The following is a 13,457-nucleotide window of genomic DNA, read 5'->3' on the forward strand; positions in this document are numbered from 1 at the left end:
AGTTTTGGCAGCTTTTTGTTTTTAAGGGTCATTCGTCCTTAAATGGCGGTAGTCATTTGCTTGGCGTCTCAAAATAACTCCTACCATTAATCATTGTTAGAAATACATCAATGGGCATAGTAAGAATCCTAGATTTCCGGTCCTTGCCCAAGATTTCCACATCCCTTTCTCAAAGGAAAAGGCCTGTTGACGTTAACAACTGGTTCTGATTCTCGATAGTCCTATAAACTGCACCTCCATGAAGCAAGCAGTTTCCTGTTTACGCCACTAGTCCACGTTACACAAACACAGCAGGGCTCTCTGTGCAAGCACTCGCACTGTTAGCCACAACTCCTGTGTGTGTGCTTCTCTGATACACACGCATAAGCCATGTCCAAGTGTAATCAAGGAATATACAAGAGATGTTGAGCCCAGCCGATGTGGTTCAGTGGTTGAGAGTTGACCTGTGAACCAGGAGGTCATGGTTCAATTCCACTCAGGGCACCTGTCCAGGTTGCAGGCTTGATCCCCAGTGCAAGAGGCAGCTGACCAATGACTCTCTCTCGTCATTGATGTTTCTCTCTCTTCCTTCCTCTCTGAAATCAATAAAGATATATTTTAAAAAGATGTTGAACTGTAATGCACAAAATCGAGATCCTATGTTTGGCAGATAGTGCATTTCACTCCGTGTGAGTCTAGTGTTTGTGCCAACCTGAACCAGGCACACGGCTATGCTTCAGACACACCTCCACTTCTTCACAGTCTTTCCCCGCACCTGCACGCCACCACCCTGTCACTCCATGTTTCCAAGCACCTACCTACATTGTTCCAGGCTTTGTCCTAAGCTATGGGGATACTGCTGCAACCAGACAGTCAGAATCCCTGAATCAAAGAGCAATCGAACAACAAAAACTTAATGTCTGAGCCCTCACAGTTACAGTCTTATTTCATGAAGAGTAAGTCCAGAGAAAGCAGTGAATATTTTTCACTCAACAAACAACATTCAGACTTTAAAGCACGCTGCCTGTTGACATGTGCTACCATTTAAGTATCAGCATTGTTATTATAGAATCAGGACCATAAACTCGGGTTTTATTCTAAGATGGTACTTCATTCATTTTTCACTTTTTTTTTTCTTCAAAATCTTTCTGACCTAAAATTCTAAACCCTGGCTGGTCTCAAAGATGTATTTTTAGAAAGCTCAAAGAAATACAACTATTCCAGTTAACTCTGCCCATTTCCCACATCGAGCTGCACAGGAACAGCCCCTAACTACATCCAGGCACAACCAGTTGAGAAATCGGCATCCCTCTGCCCTCCCATCCATCGCATCGCCCACACCCCTCACCCCTCTGAAAGGCAGGTGTGCAGGAGCAGCTGCCCACACGGGGCCCTCCCAGCGTCTCACAGCCTGGACTCTGGCTTGGCTTCCCCTCTGGTCTCTGACACACTTCTCATTACGTGAGAACCTCCAACATCAACAACCAGGACCCTTCCCACACCTCTGGGACGAGGGAGGAAAGCACTAGCAGCAGAGCCCTGGTCCCCTCCCATCTGCAGGGAAGCACACGACAATACCAGGTGGCCTCTGTCCTGCAGGCTACCCCCTGGCCTAGAAACACGGTCCCTTCTCACTGCCTAGGATGGGACCCAGGTCAATGCCCTGTTCTGGAAACTCAGTCAATAGCAGGAAACGTGGCTTTTCTGGACCTTCAAAACAGAACTATCACACTGTGAACACAACAGAAAGGCCAGATGGGGAAATGAGGGGTGGCCTGTTCCCAGGCAAATCTGCGTAAGAAGAGCCCCTTGAAAACTCTCCGATTTCTTCCTTCTGCTGGCACCAAGTCTCCCCAAATCAGACTAGTTCTCTCCAAAGTTGGGTGCCAGGTAATCCGGTGGAGCAAAAAGGGAAGATTGACATCTCTTTATACTTATTTTATTTAAAAATAAAAAACCCACTTTGATATTTAATATACAGATTGCTTAGGGACCTTCACCCAGTCCACAAGCCTACCAAGGAGTTCCCTTTGAAATGTCCACTGAGTTCTCAATAGAAGGACTTCAGATCAGAAGGGAGCAACATGAAAAACTCTAATGAAAAGCAAGGGCTTAAATCCAAGTGAGGCTATCATTTAAAATTTAAATGAGTCCTAGCTGGTTTTGCTCAGTGGACAGAGCATTGGCCTGTGGACTAAAGGGTCCCAGGTTTGATTTCGGTCAAGGGCACACACCTGGGTTGCAGGCTTAATTTCCCCAGTGTGGGGCGTGCAGGAGGCAGCAGATCAATGATTCTCTCTCGTCATTGATATTTCTATCTCTCCACCCACCCTCCTGTCCTCTCTGAAATCAATAGAAAAATATTTTTTAAAAGATAGAATAAAATAAAATTTAAAGTGAAATAAAAAAGCTTTCTGGACCAAAAAAAAAGTACATTACCACCAAATCAGCAATGCAAGAAAAGCTAAAGGGACTGCTTTAACAAGAAGAAAAGGAGATGCCGAAACCGGTGTGGTTCAGTGGATGGAGTGTCAGCCTGTGGACTGAAGGGTCCTGGGTTCGATCCCAGTCAAGGGCATGTACCTTGGTTGTGGGCACATCCCCAGTGGGGGGTGTGCAAGAGGCAGCTGGTCGATGTTTCTCTCTCATTGATGTTTCTGACTCTCTATCCCTCTCCCTTCCTCTCTGTAAAAAATCAATAAAATATATTAAAAAGAAGAAGGAGGAGGAGGAGGAGGAGGAGGAGGAGGAGGAGGAGGAGGAGGAGGAGGAGAAAAAGAGAGAGGATCACAGGCACAAAGAAAATAAAAGTGGGAATAAATACCTATCGATAATAACCTTAAATGTAATGGATTAAATACTCCAAACAAAAGATGTAGGGTGACTGAATGGATAAGAAAACATGACCCACATATCTGCTCTCTACAAGACACCCACCTCAGAACAAAGACACACAGCCTGAAGGGATGGAAAAATGTTCCATGCAAATGGGAAGGGAAACAAAGCTGGGGTAGCAATACTCACACCAGACAAAACAGACTTCGAAACAAAGGCCATAATGAGAGACAAAGTCCACTTCATAATACTACAGGGAATGATCCAACAAAAAACATATGTGCACCCAATTAGGAGCACCATGTACACAGAAAACTCTTAGTGGATTTTAAGAGAGAGATTAACAGCAATGCAGTCATATTAGGGGAATTCAACACCCCACTGACATCACTGGGTAGATCTTCCAGACAAAAACTTAGCAAGGAAATCAGGGCCTTAAGTGACACGCTAAATCAGGTGGCTCTGACCACTATTTACAGAACATTTCACCCCAAAGCAACAGAATATACATTCTTCTCAAGTGCACATGGAACATTCTCAAAGAGAGAACACATGTTAGGGCACAAACAAGTTTATACAAATTCAAGAAGATTGATATCATACCAAACATCTTCTCAGATCACAACGGCATGAAGATAGAAATCAACTACAATTAAGAAAAAAACAACACTCAAATATATGGAGGTTCAATAGCATGTTATTAAACAATAAATGGGTTACAGTGAAATCAAGCAAGAAATTAAAAACGTCCTGGAAACAAATGAAAATGAACACAAAACCACCCAAAACCTATGGGACACGGTGAAAGCAGTCCTGAGAGGGAAGTTCATAGCACTACAGACTTACCTAAGAAACAACAAAAAGTATAAATAAACTATCTGACCCAAAAACTTAATGAATTGCAAAGAGAACAGCAAGAAAAGCCCAGAGGAAGTGAAAGGAAGGAAATAATAAAGATCAGAGCAGAAATAAATGACATAGAGACTAAAAACAGTACAAAAGATCAATAAATCCAATAGTTGGTTCTTTGAAAAGATAAACAAGATTGATGAACTCCTAGCCAGACTCATGAAGAAACAAAGAGAGAACCCAAATACATACGGGCACAGGAACAGGCATATAGACCAATGGTTAGAACAGAGACCCCAGAAATCGACCCACACCATTACAGTCAATGAAAGAGGTGATATAACAACGGACACAACAGAAACACAAAGGATTGTAAGAAAATACTATGAACAACTCTATGCCAACAAACTGGACAACCTGGGTGAAGTGGAAAAATTCCTAGAAACATACAATCTTCCAAAACTCAATCAGAAAGAATCAGAAAACCTGAATAGGCCAATAACAACAAATGAAATTGAAGCAGTCACTTAAAAACATCCAGCAAATAAAAGTCCTGGACCAGATGGATTTATAGGAGAATTTTACCAAACATTCCAAGGACTAACACCTATCCTCCTCAAACTATTCCAAAAAATTCAAGCGGAATGAATACTTCTGAGCTCTTTCTATGAAGTCAGCATTATACTAATCCCAAAACCAGATAAAGATAATACAAAGAAAGAAAAGTACAAGCCAATATCCCTGATGAACATAGATGGTAAAATTCTCAACAAAATATTAGCAAATCGGATTCAGCAATACATTAAAGAGATCATACACCACGATCAAGTGGGGTTTATTCCAGGGATGCAAGGGTGGTTATAATATCCTCAAATTGATAACTGTGACACATCACATAAACAAACTGAAAGATAAAAACCACAGGATCATATCAATAGATGCAGGAAAAGAATTTGACAAAATCCAGCACCCTTTTTTGATAAAAAATTCTCAGTAAAGTGGGAATGGAGGGATCATACTTCAACATAATAAAGGCCATTTATGACAAATCTACAGCCATCATAATAGTAATAGGCAAAAAAATAAAACCATTTCCCCTAAGAACAGCTACAAGACAGGGATGACCGCTTTCACCAGTCTTATTCAACATAGCCCTGGCAGTGCTAGCCACAACCATCAGACAGAAGGAGAGCTAAAAGGCATCCAAATTGGAAAGGAGGAAGTATAACTGTCATTATTTGCAGATGACATGATATGGTTCATAGAAGAGCCTAAAAACTCCACTGGGACACTACTAGACTTAAATGAATTCGGCAAGGTAGCAGGATACAAAATCAACATCCAGAAATCAATGGCATTTTTTATACACCAATAATAAACTCTCAGAAAGAGAAACTATTTTTAATTTTTTGAGGAAATAGTTTCTCTAATGTTTCAAGAAAATTATTTTAAATATAATGTTACATGCAATAAACATTAATATTTCAAGAAAAAAAATATTTTAAATATAATAAACTAGTGCCCTGTGCATGGATTTATGCACATTGAAAGGAAATTAATTAGAAGTTGGTCAGCAGGGCGAGACTGGACAAGATGGGCCAGACTCGCCCTTGGAACCAACCTCCTGCAGTCCCATTATTATATTTAAAATCGTTTTTCTTAAACTATTAATATTTATTGCATATAAATGGTTAATTATTTTGTATCTATAGCCTGGTATTAGATTTAGTTTACATATTGAAAAAAATAGTTTAAAAAAAAAGAGAAACTAAAAAAGCAATCCCATTTACCATTGCAACAACAACAACAAAAGGATACCTAAGCATAAACTTAACCAAGAAGGATAAAAGACAGGAATAAACTTAACCAAGAAGGAAAAAAGACATGTACTTGGAAAACTATAGGACATTTAAAAAAAGAAATAGAGGAAGATATAAACAAATGGAAACATATACCATGTTCATGGATTGGAGGAATTAACATCATTTAAATATTTATACTAACCAAAGCAATCTATAGATTCAATGCAATCCCTATTAAATACCAAAGTTATGTTTCACAGAGCTAGAACAAATACTTCAGAAATGTGTGTGGAACCATAAGAGACCCTGAATAGCTGCAGCAATCTTGGGAAAGAAGAATGAAGTAGGACAACACCAGATATCAAACTATACTACAAAGCCATTGTAACCAAAACAGCCTGGTACTTGCACAGGAACAGGCATATAAACCAACGGATTAATTAGAACAGAGACTCCAGAAATTGACCCACACCATTACCATCAAGGAACACATTGTGGATGCAACAAGAGAATTCTCCCTTCATATTACACAGTGTTTTACAAAGTATCATACTTTAAAAAGATATTAGCTTGTAAGAACATGTAACAAATAACTTCAAAATGCAGTGGGTATTTAATTTTAAAGCTTGCCTTTAACATTTATGTAAAACATTTTTTGTAGTCGTTCAATAGAAACTTATCTGGCCACCAGGTAAAACTAGCAATAGAACTACTGGTCCACAATCGCTATTTATAAAAAGCCAATGACAGGAACGCCGAAACAACCAGAAATACCGGTTGCTATGGCGCCCATGATAGCCAGCGAACTGGCCCGGTCGGGGGTGGGGCTGGCAGCTAACTTCCCACAGTCCCTCCCCCTGGCAGACCCCTCCCCTGAAAAGCCTCTCCCACCCCTGATCACCCCTCCACCCTGATCAGGGCCAGCTGGCCCACTGCCCACAGCCCCTCCCCCTAGCTAGCTCCACCCCTGATCACCCCCCTCCAAACCAATCAGGGGTGGAGCTGACCGGCCATCCTCCCACTATCTCCTTCTCCTGAAAGGCCTGGCTCCGATCCACCCGTTGGGGCTGGGCTGGCCAGACCCCACATGTGCACGAATTCATGCACCGGACCTCTAGTGTGTTAATATTTGACAAAAAGGCAAGAAACACAATGGAGTAGACAGTCTCTTCAACAAATGGTGCTGGGAAAACCAGACTGACACATGCAAATAGATGAAACTAGACCAACTTACACCATATGCAAGATAAACTCAAAATGGATAAAAGGCTTAAATGTAAGGCATTTATATATATTCTATATATATATATAAAAGCCTACACGACTGTTACAACTGACCAGAACAACCAGTCGCTATGACATGCACTGACCACCAGGGGGCAGACGCTCAACACAGGAGCTGTCCCTGGTGTTCGTACGCTCCCACAGCAGGAGTGCTGCTCAGCCAGAAGTCAAGCTCATGGCTGCCAAGTGCAGCTGCAGCATCGGGAATGGCAGGTGCAGCAGGCCGGGATGAGCAGCAACGGAGCTGTGCCAGGCCCGGCCGGGGCTCCTCCCGGGCTACCTACCATTCCAGCTCTGCTGCGTCCCTCAGGGGAATGTCGGGCTGCCAGGTTCAGCCAGGCTAAGGGACCCCTCCCTAGTATGCAATAAATCTCATACATGTAGCAATATTTTATGGATATATCTCCTAAAGCAAAGGAAACTAAGGAGAAAATAAACAAATGGGACTACATCAAAATAAAAGGATTCTGCATAGCAAAAGAAACCACCATCAAAATGAAAATAGAACCCACTGCATGGGAGAACATATTTGCCAATGATACACCTGATAAGGGGTAACAGCCAAAGTATATACTCATACAACTCAATCAAGGGAAGCCAACAATCCAATTTAAAAAACGGGCAGAAGACCTGAAAAGACATTTCTCCAAAGAGGACATACAGATGCTAAGATACATATGAAAACATGCTCTAAGTCACTGATCATCAAAGAGATGCATATTAAAACCACGATGAGATACCACCTCACACCTGTCAGAATGACTATCATCAAAAAATCAACAAACGACAAGTGCTGGTGAGGATGTGGAGAAAAGAGACTCTCGTGCACTGCTGGTGGGAATGCAGACTGGTGCAGTCACTGGAAAACAGTGTGGAGTTTCCTCAAATAATTAAAAATGGAACTTCCATTTGACTCAGATCTCACCTCTGGGAGTATATCCTAAAAAGCTTAAAACTCCAATCAGAATGAATGTATGCACCCCTATGTTCATAGCAGCATTATTTACAATAGCTAAGATTTGAAAACAGCCCAAGTGCCCATCAGCAGATGAGTGGATAAAAGGGCGGTGGGACATTTACACAAGGAATACTATGCAGCTATAAAAAAAAAAAGAGGGATCTTTAGGACAGCACAGATGGACCTGGAAAATATTGTGCTAAGTGAAATAAGCCATTCAGAGAAAGACAAATATCACACGGTCTCACTTATTTGTGGAATAATGAGTAGAATGAATCGACCAATAAAATAAGACCCGAAGCAGGGAGGCATGGACCAGACTGACATACCTCGATGTGGGGTTGGGGGAAGAGAAGAGATAAACCCAAGAACTTATATAGTTACAGGCTTAGCCCATGGGCATGGGCAATAGGGTAGTGAAGATATGGGGAGTGGGGGTGAGGGGTGGGGACTGGGAGGATGAGGTAAAGGAGGGGAAAAGAGGAGATATCTATAAAACTATCAACAATAAAGTTCATTAAAATAAATATCAAATCAATAAGGAGAAGCACCGGGAAGCACATCACAATTTGATCAGCAATTATGTGAAAAGCCAAGGCCAGTATCAGACATCAGCCACAAAGGACGTGCTATAGCTACAGGGTCAGTAAACCCCATTTGCAATGACAGAAAGAAGGGGAAATGCATGCCTTGGAAAGAGCAGCTTTGAAAAATAGATGTTTGGAAATACTTCATTTGTTTTTGTTACAAAAGCACGGAACCGTTGCTCTAAAAATTCCCATAGCTGCACATTTTGAAAACAAGCAAACAGAAAATTTTAACATAGTCTCATGTTTTCCAAAAGAGGACCTGCAATGCATTTCAAATCTATTGTTTGAAATATTAAAACACAACACCTTTCTTGAAAAGCAGGCATTTTCTGGCATGTTTCTCCTTTACAACATTTTAAGATAATTTTAAGAAGGATGGGGCAGAACTATGAGTACCAGGATGTAGCATGCTCAGGCAGCCTGAGGCCTGGGCAGCCACACAGGGCCCCGCTTTTAAAGTCCTCCCGCTTACTTCCCTGCTCTCTGTCACCACCTCGAAATCCTTAATGATTTTGACCAGGGACTCCCCATTTTCATTGGGCATCGGACTTCCTAAGTCATGGAGTTGGTTCTGGAGCTCGGTCAATTCAGTTCTTCCATTTGAATCTACATATTTTTCCAGTATCTTTTCAGGGGTGACAATTGAAGTCAAGTATTAAAATAAAACAACTTTGAATCGTATCATAAATGCTCATCTAAACTTGTTCAAAAATCATTACATCTATGATGACTTTTGTATGTTTGTATATGTATAAATAGGTGAACACAACCACAAATATTTAAAGAAAGCAAAATTATTTTGACCTTTGAATCAATAAAATAAGAAGCATTTTCGTCCTCGTTCTTTTTCTTTTAAGTTTCTATTTCTGCGTGTTTTAAGGACACATAATACATAATAAAGTGATACATGCATATAATTTACAAACAAACATGTACTGCATGTTCAACAGCTTGTCATGTATACACGTGCTCCGTCAAAAATTCCTACAACTCTCAGTGACATGGTTCGCTTTGGGACACAAGCTCCAAATTACTCCACATCCCTGCTCCTGCTCCTGGTTCCGGTCAGTGTGAGTGGCTCTGGGATCAGGACAGGGGCGAGTTTCTGAGCCTGCGCGCCTGCGCCCCTGACCCAGCTCCCCCCACTCCCACCCCCGACCCAGATTCCCCCCACCCCTGCCCCTGACTCAGCTCCCACCGCCCTTGACCCAGCTCCCCCCACGCCCACCCCTGCCCCTGACCCAGCTCCCCCCACCCAGATACCCCCACCCCCGCCCCTGACCCAGCTCCCCCCACCCCGCCCCTGACCCAGCTCCCCCCACGCCCACCCCGGCCCTGACCCAGCTCCCCCCACGCCCACCCCCGCCCCTGACCCAGCTCCCCCCACCCCCACCCCCGCCCCTGACCCAGCTCCCCCCACGCCCACCCCCGCCCCTGACCCAGCTCCCCCCACGCCCACCCCGGCCCTGACCCAGCTCCCCCCACGCCCACCCCGGCCCTGACCCAGCTCCCCCCACCCCCACCCCCGCCCTTGACCCAGCTCCCCCCACCCAGATACCCCCACCCCCGCCCCTGACCCAGCTCCCCCCACGCCCACCCCCTCCCCTGACCCAGCCCCCGCGCTGCCAGGAGGCTCCGTGGACGGACCTGACCACGTCCAGGCGCTGATGAGCACGGCCAGCTCCATGGGCACACCTGCGTCCCCGTTAAGCCCTGTTTGACCCCGGAGGGTGACGCGCTCTCCTCGGAGGAACGACTGATAGGACCCCAACTTTCTGTCTTAACATTCACTCCGAAGCCCCTTCTCCTCGGAAAGGGGGTTTGAAGCGCTTTGAAGGGGATGCGCTGGGGGACTCGGGCCTGGCCGCGAGCTGCCTGGGGGCGGGCGGACGGGGGCAGACTGGACCGCACGCCCGCACCCCTGGGTGCTCGCCGAGCCGGGGCGCGTCACCCCGCGCCGTCCCACCCCGCCTGGCCGCGCGGGCCCGGGCGAGCTCCCGGGGACCCCGGCGGGACAGCGCGCCCGCCCGCCTCACCTGGATGGGGTGGCCACGGCCCGGGGCGGCGGGCCCCCGCACCAGCTTGCAGTAGAGCTCGGGCCGCGGCCGCGCGCCCCCGGGCTCCGGCTCCCCGCAGGTGGCGGTGGCCCAGATGCGCGCCGCCCCCGCCAGGTTGAAGTAGGGCGGGTGCAGGCTGCGCGGCGCCGGGCGCTCCGGGCCCGGGGGCTCCGCGGCGGAGGCGCGCAGGGCGGGCAGCAGCAGCAGCAGCCGGACGGGCGGCGGGACCCCGCCCGGAGCCCGCGCCCCCGCAGCCATCCCGCGGCGCACGGCCTGGCCCTGGCGCCCGCGAGGGGCTCGGTGGGGAGCGGCGGGCGGCTCCTCCGGGTGGGGCGGCGGCGGAGCGGGCCCTGCGGACCGGGAACTGCCGCGCCTTCGCCTTCGGAGCGCGGGGCGCAGCGACCTCGCGGGCGGGCGGGCGGGAGGGAGGGGCGTGCCCGGCCGGCTCCCTGGCGGCTCCGGGCGGACCGCTCCCACTTCCCGCGGCAGAGCAGGCAGACCTGCCTTCGCCCTGGGCACCGGCGGCCCCGCGGCCCCGCACCTGGGGGGGCGGGGGGGAGGGGGAGGGGGAGGGGAAGGAGGAGGAGGGGGAGGAGGAGGAGGAGGAGGAGGAGGAGGAGGAGGAGGAGGAGGAGGAGGAGGAGGCGACGGCGGCGAGGCCGGGACCTACCTGGGTGGCAGCAGAGAAGGGGCCTCGTGCACAATCTCACCACAGGAGTTGGGTCCCAGACCGGCCTCGGCTGACAGAAGTCCGTGGCCCTCAAACACCCTCGTCACCGCCATCCCAACATCCGGGCCCCACAGCCACGTGGTCACCAACGTCCGAGGCCCCACAGCCACATGGTCACCGTCATCCGGGGCCCCACAGCCACGTGGTCACCGTCATCCGGGGCCCCACAGCCACGTGGTCACCGTCATCCGGGGCCCCACAGCCACGTGGTCACCGACATCCGACATTCGAGGCCTCACAGCCACGTGGTCACCGAGTGCGTTCGGGGCTGGGCCGACATCCGGGGCCCTGCAGCCACGTAGTCACCAACATCCGAGGCCCCACAGCTATGTGGTCACCTACATCCAACTTCCGGGGCCCCGAAGCCACGTAGTCGCCGACATCCGACATCCGGGGCCCCGAACCACGTGGTCACCAACGTCCGAGGCCCCACAGCAACGTGGTCACCGACATCCGACATCCGGGGCCCTGCAGCCCCGCACTGAGTCGGAGCAGAGGGGAATCTGAGCGGCAGAAAGAACACGTTTAAGAGACAGCCAAGCGCGGCCAGCGGGGCTCAGTGGTTGAGCGGACACCTATGGACCGGGCGGTCAGGGTCAGGACACACGCCAGGGTGTGGGCTGATCCCCAGAGTGGGGCCTGCAGGAGGCGGCCCATCCATGATTCTCTCCCTCTCCCAATCCCACTTTCTCTGAAGTCAATAAAAACATATTAAAAAGGAAAGAAAGGGAGGGAGGGAGAGAACTGAGAGTGGAGGATGTAGTTGCCCATCTGGACAGGGGCCCTGGAGGAAATCCTTGGATGCGCAATCCGCTAAACTACAGAGAAGCTAAGCGCTGGTACTTGAAAGGCCGGAGCTGTGGCCTGACCCGGGTTCAGGAGGCTCCCGTGGACCAGGCACAGCACCAGCGCAGAGCCACCAGGCCTCGGGGCTGAGCGAGGGGCCTAGCTTTGGCCATAGGGAACAGACATGCCCGGAGCAGGGCTGGAACGTTGAAGGACAGAGCAGACACCACAAGAAGAAGCTGAGGGCCGATGTGGTGACACCTAGGAAGCAGCATGTGCCCATTGGAAAACACCACAACTACACAGAATGCACAGTAACCGAGGGAGGGGGGCACGTCCACCATTGAAAGGACTGGTGACTTTCATGTATAAACTGCTTTACCAAACAATTAGGAAAAGCTGAACACAATTCAAAGAAGAAAAATGTTTTAAGCCAGTGTCACCCCAATAAATTTGATTTAAAAAAAGAAAAGAAACATAAAAAATATTTGAGCTTCCTGAAATTGAAATGCAAGCAAAGCACCAATGAGACTCATCTGTCACCTTTCAAACAAGCAAACAGGTTTTTACATAACACCACAAATTGAGAATTCAGGGGACCCAGTGCCATACCCTTCGTAGAAGTAAAAAAAACCTTGTCACTTTTCAGGAAGCAAATGTGTGCAATGCTTAGCAAATGACCCCAATGTGCACAGGTTTTGCCCTAACAATTCCACTTTAGAGATTTATATACAGGAATAATTCAGGAAGTTTGCAGAGCTTTAATGGCAAGTACTTACCAGAGCTTGGTGCCCATTAATAAAAAGGTAGTTAGATAGTTGTGGTATAGGACATAGTGAAATACTACAAGGTCATACCATACACAACAATGAACCCACTGTGTATTAAAGATCTAAATGTAATCACTAGCATTATAAAATCCTTAGATAAAAAGGTAGGAGTAAATCTTTCTGCCTTTGAAACAGGCAATAGTTTCTTACATATGAAATCAAAAGCACGCAAAACAAAAGAAAAAATAAATTGAATCTCATCAAATTTTAAAACTTTTGTGTTTCGAAAAAACACCATCAAAAAAGGTGCGATGACAACCCAAAGAATGGGAGAAAATATTTACAAGTCATTCTCCGATATGAGACTCAAATTCAGAATAAAGAACTGCCACTCAATCATTTAAAAAATTAACTAATGGAAAAGAGATTTTAATAGATTCTAGAGGTCCAGTGCACAAATTCGTGCATCAGTGGGGTTCCTCAGCCTGACCTGCAGAAGAGGGCCGAAACCAGCTCTCCAACATCCCCCAAGGGGTCCTGGATTTTGAGAGGGTGCAGTCCAGGCGGAGGGACCTCAATGGTGCATGATTGGGCTGGAGAGGGATGTGGGGGGTTGGCCAGCTGGGGAGGGACCACGGAAGGGCTTCAGGCTGTGTCTGGCCCCTCTAGCTCAGTCCTGACCTGCTGGATCCCATCAGCAAGCTAACCTACCAGTCAGATCATCTGCTCCCTGGTGGTCAGTGCATGTCGTAGTGAGTGGTTGAGTGGCCTTAACCTATAATGAGCATATTAAGCTTTGATTGGTTGAAAGGACAAC

At 47.5% G+C, this 13,457-nt stretch overlaps 1 protein-coding gene across 2 annotated transcripts in view; it reads right to left on the minus strand.

Moving 5' to 3' along the window:
- LAMA3 (laminin subunit alpha 3) overlaps positions 1-10,730 on the minus strand; it is a 134,507-nt gene extending 123,777 nt beyond the window's left edge. For both annotated transcript variants that reach the window (XM_084888236.1, XM_084888235.1), the window contains exon 1: positions 10,334-10,730. In XM_084888236.1, the coding sequence (XP_084744362.1) occupies positions 10,334-10,612 (279 nt within the window). In that variant the 5' untranslated portion in view covers positions 10,613-10,730. The remainder of the gene's footprint in view (positions 1-10,333) is intronic.
- Between the last annotated feature and the right edge of the window lie 2,727 nt (positions 10,731-13,457).

The sequence above is a fragment of the Pipistrellus hanaki genome (genome assembly GCF_964339955.1).
Source record: "Pipistrellus hanaki genome assembly, chromosome: 6".
NCBI classification, from domain to species: Eukaryota; Metazoa; Chordata; class Mammalia; order Chiroptera; family Vespertilionidae; genus Pipistrellus; species Pipistrellus hanaki.